At 38.2% G+C, this 14434-nt stretch overlaps 1 protein-coding gene across 15 annotated transcripts in view; it reads right to left on the reverse strand.

Annotated features, from left to right (window-relative positions):
• Positions 1 to 13235, reverse strand: part of SUPT20H (SPT20 homolog, SAGA complex component) — a 39584-nt gene extending 26349 nt beyond the window's left edge. For 5 of the 15 annotated variants that reach the window (XM_060128713.1, XM_060128703.1, XM_060128712.1 and 2 more), the window contains exons 1-7: positions 12854 to 13006; positions 10607 to 10702; positions 7299 to 7334; positions 6585 to 6643; positions 6050 to 6116; positions 3253 to 3382; positions 2143 to 2246 (exon numbers count right to left, since the gene is read on the reverse strand). In XM_060128713.1, coding sequence (XP_059984696.1) covers positions 2143 to 2246; positions 3253 to 3382; positions 6050 to 6116; positions 6585 to 6643; positions 7299 to 7334; positions 10607 to 10609 — 399 coding nt within the window. In that variant the 5' untranslated portion in view covers positions 10610 to 10702; positions 12854 to 13006. Of the gene's footprint in view, positions 1 to 2142; positions 2247 to 3252; positions 3383 to 5706; positions 5987 to 6049; positions 6117 to 6584; positions 6644 to 7298; positions 7335 to 10606; positions 10703 to 12853; positions 13009 to 13078; positions 13097 to 13121 lie in introns of those variants that run through there. The other 10 variants (XM_060128711.1, XM_060128706.1, XM_060128710.1 and 7 more) reach the window with 8 other exon arrangements.
• Positions 13236 to 14434: the final 1199 nt, after the last annotated feature.

The following is a 14434-nucleotide window of genomic DNA, read 5'->3' on the forward strand; positions in this document are numbered from 1 at the left end:
GTATCGCTGTTCTTTTTTTTTTGGCCGTGCCATGAGGCTTGCGGGATCTTCGTTCCCTGACCAGAGATCGAACCTGCGTCCCCTGCACTGGGAGTATGGAGTCTCAACCACTGGACCGCCAGGACGGGAAGTCCCTGCTTTTCTTCTTGACACTCACTGGCTCACTGTTGTACTCTGCTAACCCTGTCATTATTATAAATTGTCAATAACCATGCCAGAGTTTCAGCTTATAGATACAACTGCTATATTTGCTCTGCTAAAATTTCCAGAAGATAGGCTTTACTAATAAGAGGAAGAAAGCTAACATTAATTCAAATAATAATCTCTGTTAAAGATACTGTTTTTTAATCCTTTTTCTAAGTCCAAAGGTAAGAATCTGTCACTCAAGTCTTGCTAATTATCACTTGCCACAGTCGCTTATGGTATTGTGTGTTTTCACCATTCAGAACTTTTAGTGGGTACTGTGACCTCCATGTTGTCAGTCATTATTATGCTCATGCTTTTTAACCAACATTTACTGAGCCACTACAATGTGAACTGTGTGTCATTTTTATCAAGAAGCTTCATAGATAAAGTGGTGAGATACTTGCTCAGTGTGGTAAGACAGGCAATAAACATGTAAACAAATAAACAAGGTAACTTGAGACAGTGAAAGCTACAGAGGAAATAAAATAGGGAGGGGCTTAATTTAGACTGTGTGCTCAGACAGAACTCTCTGAGGGAGTAATTTTCTGCTGAGACCTGAATCACAATAAAGGGCCAGACATCTGGGACAGATGAGAAGAGCAGAGGGAAGAGCAGATGAATAAGACAGGTATAAGCTCGGTGTGTTTTAATATGGAAAGAAGTCCCGGACGGCTGGAGTGTAGTGAGTGGGGATGAGAACCAGGAGGTGAAGACAAACAGAAAGGCAGGGGTTTTGTACACTGAGGGGACACTGGAGAACTTCAGACAGGGAACTGTGTTGTTGTTGTTTTCTGTTTTTGTTTTGTAAGCTTAATTTGGTTGTCTGTGGAAAACTGATTTCTAGGGTTCTAGAATGAAAACAGGAAGTTCAGGAAGGTAACTATAGAAGGTCATGACCATATATTTTGAAGGTACAGCTGACACTTGCTGGTGGACTGAATGTGAAAGGTGAGAGTATAGTTATCTGTCAGATTGGAAAGACTGGTAACAGAACTGGTTTGGGAGGTAAAAATAAAAAGCTCTGTTTTGTCATGGTAAGTCTGAAGAACCTAATCTATATCCCAGTAAATATGTATATTTGGAGCTTGGTGGGATAGTCATTGTGATAGAGATAAGCAAGGGATTAACTGTCATTTTTTTAAACTCATTAAGCTGTTTGAGATCATCCAGGGAGAGGGTGTTACTAAAGAACAGAATCCCTAGGACTGAACCCTGAACATATTTATGGGGGAACAGAGATGACAGCAAAAAAGACTGAGACTAGAGGGAAGAGAAAAACCAGGAAGGTGATGTCTCAGAAGCCAAAAGAAGGGTGTTTCAAGGAGGAAGTAGTTATTTACACTGAACTTTGCCAAGACACCAATTAAGATGAGAACAGGAAAGGATTTTCTTAGAAGCTGAGAGATGGTACAGTATGCTTATATTCTTTATCTACTAGAGAGAGGAAAATAGATAATAGAAGAGAGGAGGGTTAAAGTTGCAAGACCAGGAGAAGGATCCAGAACATAAAGTGGAGAAGATGCCTTAGGAACAGCTTATTTCATCCATTTTAACAGGAAGGCAGGCAGAAAGTGTGGACAGAGATGTAGGGATGCTGGGAGGAAATGGAAGTTCCCATCTGATGGCTTCTTTTTCCTCAGTAAACTACCATAGTATGGCTGGAAAGCCAAGAAAGTAAGCAGTTTCTTTCATAATTTCTTGATTGTAGCTATAGGGAGATTGATTTCCAGTGGATGAGTTAATTGTTATAACAATTTTAGAAGAATCAACTAAATCTAAACATTTCAGTAGAGCCTAAAGGATAAATATCCCACAATAAACCAATTTTCATATAGCTAGGTACAATGTCTCATTTCATGTTCCATGCACTAGTGAGAATACAACTAAATACCCTTCATCACAAAACAACATATATCTAGCAAATCTAAGGACATTTTAAAGAGAAAAATTTTGTACCTGAGATTTTTCTAGGAGATCAACCAAAATAGGAGGTAATTCTTCTGCATCCAAGTATTCAAGTAATTCCCCTTCTTCATAAGGCAGTCGAATGGTCTCAGAATCTTAATTTTAAAACATAAAATTTCAGAAAGTGATCAGCCTCACTGAAAAGCCTAGGTAATAATTTAAGTAACTTCTGATAAAAAATAAAGAGAATAAAGCCAAAAGCTCTCCTAAAGTCCTTCTTTATTTAAGTCTTAAAAATAAATCACCTTACATATTGCTAAAAAACTTGATAAACTGTATACAGTTTTAGAGCAGAAAGGAGGAAACACCTAACATACTATGGAAAAACGTCTGGCACAACAATCACAGTACAAATCACAGCCAGCAGTATAGTAATCAGAATATGATAAAATTCCAACATCTGTTAACTAAAAAGTTCCTTGAACAGTGCTTAATCTAATCTGGAAGTCAGAGGGGTAATCTGGTATCACTTCTGAAAAATGACTACTTATAGACCAAAATTCTCTTGGTGTTATACAATTAACAACCAACACAAGAAAAAATTCTTAACTAGGTAAGTTCCTTGTAGAACTCATAGTTTCATCACTGTATCAAAATTTAAATGCCTCTTTAGTGAAATCTAAGAGTATTTATATTTTAAAACTCTATTTTCATATTCACATTAATAGGAATAAAATGTTGAAAACATTTCAAAAGGCAGTGAATCTGCTTAACTTTGAAAGCTTCAGACTCAAAGTATATTCAAAGCACAGAAGAAAAACATACCTTAAAACACCTGATGCTATCTTAAATAAATAAATAGCAACAGAACGAAAGGAAACTTCGACAAGTATTTTAAAATTATGTCTTTTATAATTTAACTTCAAAGACCTCAGTCAGAATACTTCTCAAATTCCAGAAGGCTAATCACACTAGAGGTAACTTCTAATATTCTAACAAAACATCATAAAGAGAACCATTTGGAATCAAAGTCTTCTTTTATCAAGTCATCACTGATCTGAAGGACAGATCATTTAGCAGGTTAAGAAACTACTTCTAAAAGACAGCACATCCGACCGAGCAGAGGGATTTTCGTGGCTGCTGCCCTCCGGAAGTTCTTACCTGATCCATTTTTTCCCCTGAGCATCAGAGAATATCCCTCATTTCCTGGGTATAGGTTGACCACTAAACATGACAATGTCTCCTGCATAACAAGCTTCTCTAACAAGTTCACATTTCTTCTTAATTTCTGCTTTAAAAAGAGGCAGAGCTCATGAAAATAATCCAGCATAACAAAGAATGCAATCATTTAACAAAAATCAGACCTTAGTTAATCTTTTTTTTTTTTTTTTGTGGTACGCGGGCCTCTCACTGTTGTGGCCTCTCCCGCTGCAGTGCATAGGCTCTGGACGCGCAGGCTCAGTGGCCATGGCTCACGGGCCCAGCCGCTCCGCGGCATGTGGGATCTACCCGGACCGGGGCACGAACCCGTGTCCCCTGCATCGGCAGGCGGACTCTCAACCACTGCGCCACCAGGGAAGCCCCTGACTTAATCTTTGATACTCTTTCCACATCTGTGTAAACTTAATTTTGATCTATTACTATGTTTTAGGCAAATGAATTAATATCACAAAGAAAAACTACTGATCTATATATAAAACAATAAACACACTTAAATATGTACCTGAGTACACAAGTAGCAAATATTAAAAATATTTAAAAAGGAAAACCATTAAATGTAAATATTTTTTAGAAAGATGCTATAATGTATAATTAGTTTCCATTAAGTATAAATCTACATAAATAATTTGGGGTATTTTCTTTGGTTGTACTGTTACAGAGTATATTTCTTAAATATTTTATGGCCTAAATTAGATCCGAACAAGTTCAACAGCTCTAATCAGCTGAAATGTTAAACCCAAAAATATCTAACTGGTTAAAAGGACGTAAGTAATTTTCTGTAAATTCAATTTAACAGCTCCTTAGAAACCACTTTGCTAAGAAAAACAAAAAACTATCAGGGAACCTAACACACATACATCAAAATCTATTATTTTAGAAATGTATGATTTAAAATGAAACCCACTTATAATAAATCCTTTCATCAAATCCTATTTGTGAAAGATGTCAATAGAATATGGATTTGAAAATGGATTTGAAAAACAAATCCATTTTGAGTATCATATTTAACATGCATATATATATATACACACAGTCATATGCAGAAAGAAATTATAAATTCTTGATCTATAGTCACCATAGAATCAAAAAAACTGCACTTTGAAAATAAATTTTTAAAAAGCAAAGCAAAGCAACTTTTAACCACATTGATGGGAAGTCAGAAAATGTCTTTCTTAAAGGACCAGACAGTACTTTAGTCTTGTGGGTCATATGGTTTGTATCACAACTACTCAACTCTATTTACCTCAAAATCAGCCACATACAAGATATAAATCAAGGGGTGCTGCTGTATTCCAATAAAAGGTCATTTACAGAAACATGTTGTGGGCCAGATCTGGCTGGTGGACAATGGCTGTCAACCCCAATTTAGCATCTTCATTTATGTATCTCTCCTATCTTAGTTCTGTCTCTGAGGCAACGGATATGCTCATTATACTGACTGTGGTGACAGTTCATGGGTGTATACTGTGAAAATTAATAAAAAGAAACCTCAACTAAAACTGGAGTGGGGAAGGACTGCAGAGGGAGCTCTTCTGCCCCACCATTCATCATCAATTACCCCAAACAGGAAGACATTACTGATCCCACCAGGAAGAGAACTAACTTCAACTCCTAAACAGGAAATGCAACTCCTTTACTTCCCCAACTAGGGGAAGGGAGACTTTCTTCCTCCCAGCAACAAGCTCAGTGAATGGGAAAGGACTGCAGCCCAGCCAATGGAAAACACCTGTACCTCAGCCAACAAAAAGCCATCATTTCTGGCACTTTTACTTTCCTCCAATGAACTCTCATTTTTTCCTTGCTGATGATTTTCTTTCCTTGTCCTGCCCTCCTTACAATAAAAGCCTTCCATGTTGTTCAACTCCTCAGAGTATCTCTGCCAGATGAGATGCTGCCCAATTCATGAATCGTTTAATAAAACCAATTAGATCTTCAAGTTTATTCAAATTTTGTTTTTTTTAATACACGTCAAAACTTATAAAATGTATACTTCAAACATACTCAACTTGTTGTATGTCAACTATATCTCAATAGAATTTATGGAAACCATACCATAAGATTTACTCATGGTTTCACAATTATTCTTCTCCTAAAGATTTTAAAGGTTAGATACTACTGGAATTCCACTAATTTTTTGCCTAAGAGGTATTCATTTTTAAAGACAGACAACAGAAGCTCAGTAGAGCCCTTTAAGGCCCTTACGACCTGAGGGTCCAAAAGATATCAAGAAATCAATTTCTATTACATTTCTACTGCCCATACTTTCATGCTAAATAAAAATGAATTAAGTTAACCTGGGCATAAACTAATTTTTCTGACCAAATTCACATTTTATTATCACATCTAAATTTCCTACATATCCTGTAATAGTTTTAACTTCCCAGTGCAACTCACCATGAAGAAATAGGTTAATTTTCTCCTGTCTTCAGTCTACAAATAACTTCTCAGGAAGAAAAAGATGCAAAAGATAATATATATGGTGGCTTTGCTTCTTCTAACTTCCCAATGAGATAGTCTGTTACTCAGCAAACATGGTTCCCCTCTACTACCTAAGTAGGTGATCTCTGCCATGTGCCAGATTAGCCAGAGTTCTGGTTTAGCTGCAGAACTGGCTAGTCTGGTTAGAAAAGATATTTGTTCACTAACAAAAATATAAATCATTCAAATCTAATTCCTTCAAATTTCCCTCTTCCACTACATTTAAAAAGTTGTAATAACATAAAAAATTTATACTTACCTTAACCTCAGGCTCTTTTTCGCATTCTTCAATATATAAATCATAAAGTTTTTGAAATATTGATTTTCTAAAATTTAATAAACAAAGGCAGTATACAAAGTAATGTTAATATAATAATCATAAAATAAACATTTTGAATTTTCCTGTAATTTTTCCTCCAATTTCCCAAAAACTAGGGGTGAAGTGGGGTTGGATATGGTAGCTAACACCAACCTAGAAATTTCTAATACAGTTGACCCTTGCACAACACAGGGGTTAATCCTCGTATCACTTAGAGTCGGCCCTCTGTATCCGTGGTTCCTCTGCATCGACAGGTTCAACTAACCACTGACCATGAAGTACAGTAGTGTTTACTACTGAAAAGCATCTGCAAATAAGTGGACCTGCACAGTTCAAACCCACATTGTTCAAGGGTCAACTGTATATGCAAAGTACCCAGAACATTTCTAGCTCAGTGTCTAGGAAGAATGAAATAAATGATGGCTATCATCATATTTCTGTGAGTCTAAGATAGCAATTAATTAAGCATTCATACCTTCCACTAGATAGATATTTCCTTTTAGGAGGTCTCTGTCGGGCACTTTCAATGACATACTAAAAAAGAGAAGTTTAAGAAAACAGCTTGTCTTTTGCATACTGCATGAAGAACTGTATTAATAAATCGTGTAAGGCTAAAAAGGCTGTTCAGTCACTCAAGTCTCTGATGCATATTAAATCATACCTTTTAGGGCAACCTACTTAATTTCTAAATATATGTTACAAACAAGTGAAATTTAAACTGCACTAAAATTTAGCACAATATTTACTTACTATATTATAAGCAAAATCATAAGAGTTTCACCACTGTGATTTCACAGGTTAGCAATATTTTCAATGTTTTATGGTTGTTTAGAATATGCATAGCATACCCAATTACAAGGACTCTGTATTTGAGCTATTTTCCCCTTTAATTGAGCAGTTAGAATATCTGTTAAAACAGGAAACATAATTTTAGAAACTCTATGACCTTGTTCAAATGTTTATTCCACTGTGTTATTCAATTTCTATTCCATAGCATTATTATCTGAGCATTCTAAGTAACAGACGATCCAAACATCATCTGGTAGTTTTTATGTATTTATAGAAAAATTTGCATACTCGTCCTAATATTAACGTACTCCTTTGACAGTCACATAAGAAAATCTCTTAAAACTGAGTTCTGTCAATTAAAGACAACACTATTTCAATATGTAACTTAGTCACGCCTCACCTCCGCACGATCCAAAGCTAGTTCTAAAGCTTGTTGCTGTAAAAAGTAAATAGTGTATTTGGTAATATTAGTTATTTTCACACAAACATAATTTAATATACATATAACATTTTCTAATTAAGTGTTTAAATGTGTTTTATTTTCTAAAACAGGTCTAACATTTTTCTTTATTTCTCTCCTCCACCCACCCCATTGTATGCTCAAAATATAGCACAAAGAAAATATATGCAGTCTCAGGCACCTTATTATGACCACAAATTAGTTAAGAAATGCTACCATGATTTTCTCTGGCCATGTTTGTGCAGCTGATACAGGGCTGAGGGTTGGATATGGTAACTACTACCATTTTATAAACATCAACATTTTAAGAGCACCATTCAGGAAAATATACTGGCCATCAGGTATGCAATTAAAGTGAAGCAAAGATTAAAATCCCTTAAGCTGCTAGGAATCCTGAAAACCGAGGGGGCTGTTATGTTGGTATCTAATATCAACTTAGAAATTCCTAATATTATTCAGAGAAACTATAATACAATGTTTCTAGGTCAGTGCCTAGCAAAAATAGAATGAAGGCTATCCTTAGCACGTTGTAATGAATTTAAGATACCATCAGTTATATGCCTGAATTATTATTTAACATTAAGAAAAACGTGCTGCCAATTATAACTGTAAGATGTCACTGACTGTAGACACATTATCACTTCAGTAATTAAAACGTAAAAGCAAATGCATCTTAGAAATGATGAAAATATAGTATTATTATTACATGTACAATTTGAGATCTACTAGTAGATCCCCATCCTTCATTGATTTCTTAGAGACCCTTATTATAAGGCAAGAGGGAGAAATAAGGTGGTTAACTGTCTTCCTCATTTGTATAGCATTCTTCTGTAATGATACCCAAGAAAAAAAAGTACTAGATTTAAAAAAAAATTAAGCAAATACACCACCACTGATTTCTTTCTGGTTTTGTGGTTTGGGTATCACATAGAGTTACAGCATTTTTCATTCACAATGACAGTCATTTTTAATTTCACTGAGAGGCAAAGAACTTTCAATTTTTATTTACAAGAACCTATATTTTTGTTTTATTTTGCAGACTCCAATACTTCAGTCTACTAAGTTGCATGGAATAAAAGCTCCTAGCACCCACCAAAATCCCAAGAGGGTAGGGAGAATAAATATTGCCAGACTTTGGAAATCAAGAAAAAGTTGAAGAGACCCTGTCCTCCTAGTCCTAAGGACGGAGAATACATATGATTATAAAAATAGTTGGCCTTTTTTCTTTTTATTTAATAGATCTTTATGGGAGTATAATTGCTTCACAATACTGTGTTAGTTTCTGTTGTACAGCACAGTGAATCAGTCATATGCATACATATGTCCCCATTTCCCCTCCCTCTTGAGCCTCCCTTCCACCCTCCCTATCCCATGTCTTTAGGTCATCGCAAAGCACTGAGCTTATCTCCCTATGCTATGCTGCTGCTTCCCACTAGCTATTTTACATTCAGTGTGTATATAAGTCGATGCTACTCTCACTTCGCCCCAGCTTCCCTCTCCCCCCCCCGCCCCCGCCACCCCGTGTCCTCATGTCCATTCTCTACATCTGCATCTTTACTCCTGCCCTGCCACTAGGCTCATCAGTACCATTTTTTTTTAGATTCCATAGATATGTGTTAGCATATGGTATTTGTTTTTTTCTTTCTGACTTACTTCACTCTGTATGACAGACTCTAGGTCCAACCACCTCACTACAAATGACTCAATTTCGTTTCTTTTTATGGCTGAGTAATATTCCATTTTATGTATGTGCCACAAGTTCTTTATCCATTCATCTGTTGATGGACAATTAGGTTGTTTCCATGTCCTGGCTATTGTAAATTGTGCTTCAATGAACACTGTGGTACCTCTTTTTTTTTTTTTGATGTGGACCACTTTTAAAGTCTTTATTGAATTTGTTACAGTACTGCTTCTGTTTTATGTTTTGATTTTTTGGTCCCGAGGCATGTGGGATTCCTAGCTCCCCGACCAGGGATCGAACCTGCATCCCCTGCACTGGAAGGCGAAGTCTTAACCTCTGGACCACCAGGGAAGTCCCTAGCTGGGCTTTTTAAACAGCAATAGAACCCCTACATATCAAGCATCTAAATGGAGTTAAGTAAAAAAGTCTAAAATATGCCAGTATTTCAAAAGTTTGTTAAAATAAATTTATACCAATTTAATTTATTAAAATATCTTATGGGCAGATTTCAATGAAACTGTTTCCCAGGATTCAAGATGGGATTCTTGAGAATAAACTATTTTCCAACATAAAAACATAACTCTGAATATGTACTCTTGACAAAAACACAAGGTTCTTTTAATTATTTTGGCCATAAAACCTTCAAGTAAGTTTAGATCAAAAAATTATAATAAACACAATCAAATGTATACTCTAGGACAATTTCAAACAGCCAGTCTTCTCAAGTAAATATTTAATCTTCTGATATCAAAACTTTAAAAGCTCCAGTGAGATATACTTGCATATGTAAACACTAGTATCGTTATATTCACTATTGCGTTCAAATACTTAAGAGGGAAGTGACTGGCTAATACGAATGCAAAATATAAGGCAAGGTCAGAACCCCACTGCGATAGCTTTTCTCTAACACTGCAAGGGTATACACGCAAGATCCCAAGAAGAGAAGATATATGTTTTCTGAGGTTTATCCAACATGGTGGTTAATGTTCATTTATCCTCTGTCAAATGCTGCTGTTTTTTTAAAACAGAAAGTGATTTTTTTTTCTTTGTCTTTAATTCTTTAAAGGCAAGAGTTAAATGCCCAGCCCTAAGTATGTTTACTGACTCTAAATGGTAAGTAGAAATCTGCCATTAGAAGTTTAAAACTAATGCTGCTTAAATGTTATTTGCAGTAAGCAGGTTACATTTGTTGTTAAAAATTTTTTTAAAATCTAAATTAAGAGGAACTTTAAACTATGAGAAACCTATGCCCCCAAAACTATTTGTATTTATACCCATCCTTCTTGCCAATGATTTCGACTATAGTAAAGCAGACAGAAGTAATTATTTTTTAATACTTCACAAAAATAAGAACAGATAGATTATCTGTGTAATCTGGATATGATTTTAACACTGAGAGATGAGTCCCCTATTTTGTAGAGAAAATTTTGTATGTGATTGCTAAGTAATTTCCCTGTTAGGGTAACTTGGGCAGCTTACAAGAATATTTCTGTTTCGTACAGATACCTTTATCGAGATGAAGGAAGAGAACATTCTAAGAATATTAACATACTAAGGTGTAGCTTACCATTGTGGTATAAAATAGAGGTCCAAAAAGGAGAAAACTTATGTGCGTTGATGAAGTGGGGTGAAAACCGTACCTTTAGAAACCAGTCTTAGAGTACTGAAAAAGCAAAAATAACACAACCCTTATATTAACATAAAGCTCTCAAGAGATATGAGATTACTTAGTAATTAACAAGGAAAATTATTTGAGGCATATATATTTCTAAGACCCTTTAAAAATAATTAGTAACAATAAAATTCATTATATGACAATCTATACACTCATTGTTGAAAAGCTGTAACTAGGTAGGGCAAAATACAGTTTGCAAGCTAAAATCATTACTCAGTTTCTTAAAAATGTTTAACACCCAGGAGAGAATGTTTTTTAATTTCTTCTATCATCACAGTTGCTGCTTTCATTGTTACTCTGGATTATTTTAACAGCCTGCCCTCTGGCCGTGGTCACTGCACCGTTCACTTTACAAATCATACATTTCATCATACCTGCTGATAAAAGTCCTCTAATGCTATTCCCCCAAATGCCCCAGGCTACATTTTCCAATGCAGCTCCAATTCTTCCAGCCTTTCCCCTCTTCAAGCAAACAAGATACACTCCTGAAGAACCTCATTCCTCTAACACAAACTCTCATCGTGGCTGCACAAGAAAGTAACCTTGGGAACCTTTAAAACGTGGGATACCCATGCTCCACCCTCCAGAGATTCTCATTAATTGGTCTGGAGTAGGGTGCAGGGATCACCATTTTTGGAACTCCCTAAGTGATTCAAAGGTGCTGCCAGTTTAACTCGACTGCTATATCCTCTCTGCTTCCCACAGAAATAGTATGTTTGCTCTGAGAGTGATGCTAAATAAAGCTTATTTTTAATCTAATTCTTTACCTAACTCCTTGTAACCACCCCTGTGTCTATACACAGCTGAGCACATCTTTAAGCGACAGAAAACACTATTTTCCATGTTAAATTGTTTTGGCTCGCTTTGGGTGAACCCAAAGCTTAAGTTTTGCCAGTTCAGGTTTGAAAAAAAAAGGAGGGGAGGGGGTGGAAAAAACAGGAAAAACCCCACAAACGACCAAAAACTACAAGCACCATACAGGTTCCAGGAATAATCATTTAAAAAACGAATAAGACAGTAATCCTACTCTAGAAGAGCTCATGAAAGATTTACGCTGAATTTACGGTGAAAATTTTCTGATCGTTGAATCTAAAGATGAAGATACACTAGGTAGAGGCGAAATGTGATGATGACTATCTCTTGTCACTAAATTGTGGGGGATGGTGGAGAGGAAGGCTTAGTGAATTTAAACTAAGTACTAAAAAACACAATAACCACTTACAAACCAAACATTCTGACTGTATACAGAACTTACTAGAACCCTGGAAGAAAACCATTGTAATTATCATCATCTTCATTTTACAGAATAAGGCTCTCAGAACTAGTGACTTTCCCATGATCACACTAGACCGGAATTCAGACCTCTCTTTTTAATATTAAGATTCTTTCTCCTAAATCTTACAACCTTCCAGACCACTCAATCCAACACCCAGTTTTAGATTTTTTTTTTTTCCCCGCGGTACGCGGGCCTCTCACTGTTGTGGCCTCTCCCGTTGCGGAGCACAGCCTCCGGACGCGCAGGCTCAGCAGCCATGGCTCACGGGCCCAGCTGCTCCGCGGCATGTGGGATCTTCCCGGACTGGGGCACGAACCCGTGTCCCCTGCATCGGCAGGCGGACTCTCAACAACTGCGCCACCAGGGAAGCCCCATTTTTAGATTTTTGAAAGCAAAACATTTAAAGGCCTCGATTCTGCTCAGACTAATAAAATTTTTTTTCTTAATTTTGACCTATTTTTACCATTATGGTTATCACCCATCGTACACGGTACTCAATCTGACTCCGAAAATCGTGCTAATCACTTTCTATTGGGAGTCCTACTTCATTGTACGCAGCCCCTCCCTGGTGGTGGTTATCGGAGATGGCTTCCAGCGGCAGCTATTCGCCAAGTTTATTTCTGAACTCCCGAGAACCACGGCGAGGACCAGTAATCAATTCTGAACGTCGCCATTAATCCCACTGATTTCCTCGATCGACGTGAGTCTCCTCCAACTGCTCAAGCATTTGTTTACAACTCAGACTTTACCTGAAAAACGGCCCAACTCCACAGCGCAGCGAACAACCTTTATTCAATATGGACACCGAGAACCCCGCCCCCAAAGAAGCGCTACGCGCAATTCTTGCGAGTTTCCGGAAATACCTGTAACTGGAACCCACGGGTCAAACCTAAGATGAAAAGCGTGGCTTGGCAGCACCGCGAGAGGCAACGGAGGGACCGCCCGGAGGGCGGCTGGCTCGACCAGGCCCACCGCGTCTCTGAGGACACCGCCTTCCTGCCTCGGGCTCCGGGCCCCGGAAGCGGCGAAAAGCCACTCGGGAAGCCGCTCGCTCACCTCTGACCCCACCCCGAATCTCGCGCGCCTACCCTGTCCTCCGCAGGCGCGCCACGGCCACCCGTCGCAGCCCACCTGTGCGGGCCGCAGCCTCAGGATATCGCTGTTGGCTCGACCAGAACGCGACGCGCCGAATTCGGCGCCGCGCTGCCGGCTACGCGCCCGCCCGCCGCTCGCTCCGCACGCCCCCTTGCCCGCGCGGCGCCACAGCTCAGCCGACCGCCTGTTACGGCGCCCGCGCTTCCGATTGGCGCGCTGGGCGGGCGACCGCGGGCGGAAGCGGTAGAGGTGGGAAGGCGGGGCCGCGGCCAGGAGGCTCGACGCCAGGATGCTCTCGCCTGGGACTGGTCCTCGCGAGGCCTTTTGTGACTAAGGCCCGGTGTTGGGGCGAGGCTCACGAGCGCTTTCGCTGGTCCGGCATCCAGGTCCGTAAAACGAGAGGTAGCGTGTGGCTCTTTGTGAGGTAGGGAGCCCTGTTTAATTTATACAGTGAAAAAAACTTGGAACAAGCTTTCCTTGCTCCTCCCATCCTCATGAAAGGGAAAGACACCATTCCTGTATTTACTAGTGCAGGCCTTGCAGCCTATGATAGTCTATCAATCAAGTGCCAATGAATTTAATGCCGTAAAACAAAACACCTCACTGAAGAGTTGTAAAGATTCAGGAACGGAATAACCAGAGCACATTGCAATGTCTGATTGTAATTCTGTACCTTTAAATAACTTTGGTTGTTGGGTTATAAACTTTTAAAAAATGATTATTGAAGTGAAGCTCACAGAATGTGAAATGAAACACTTTTAAGTACACAATTCAGTAGGCTTCAGTACATTCACAGTTCCGTGCAACTACCAACCATACTGGTTCCAAAACAATTTCCTCACCCCTGTTAAGCAATTACACATTATTCTTCCCTCTCCCAGACCCTAGCAGACCCCAACTGCTTTTAGACTTTAAGGATTTACCTAATCTGGGTATTTCACGTAAATGGAATATGTGACCTTTGCATCTGTCTGCATTCACATAACATAATGTTTTCCAGGTTCATCCACCTTATAGCAAGTATCAGGACTTCATTCTTTTTTATGGCTAATATTGCATCTTATTTGTGTGTATATACCCCAATTAATTCATACATCCAGCGATGGACATTTGGGTTGTTTACACCTTTGAGCTACTGTGAATAGTGCTGCTATGAATATTTGTGTCGAAGTATTGTTTTGAGTCCCTGTTCTCAACTCTTTCTGGCATACACTGTTAAAGAAACTTGGAATCTGACAGTAATTCAAGCGGTAAGAAAAACAGATTTTATTCAGGAACTATTGCAGTAGGGAGAAGAGACCTTAGTATAGAACTGGGTTCAGTTACAAAAACAGCATAGACAAGTAAGG

Source organism: Lagenorhynchus albirostris, chromosome 18, assembly GCF_949774975.1.
Source record: "Lagenorhynchus albirostris chromosome 18, mLagAlb1.1, whole genome shotgun sequence".
Lineage (NCBI taxonomy): Eukaryota > Metazoa > Chordata > Mammalia > Artiodactyla > Delphinidae > Lagenorhynchus > Lagenorhynchus albirostris.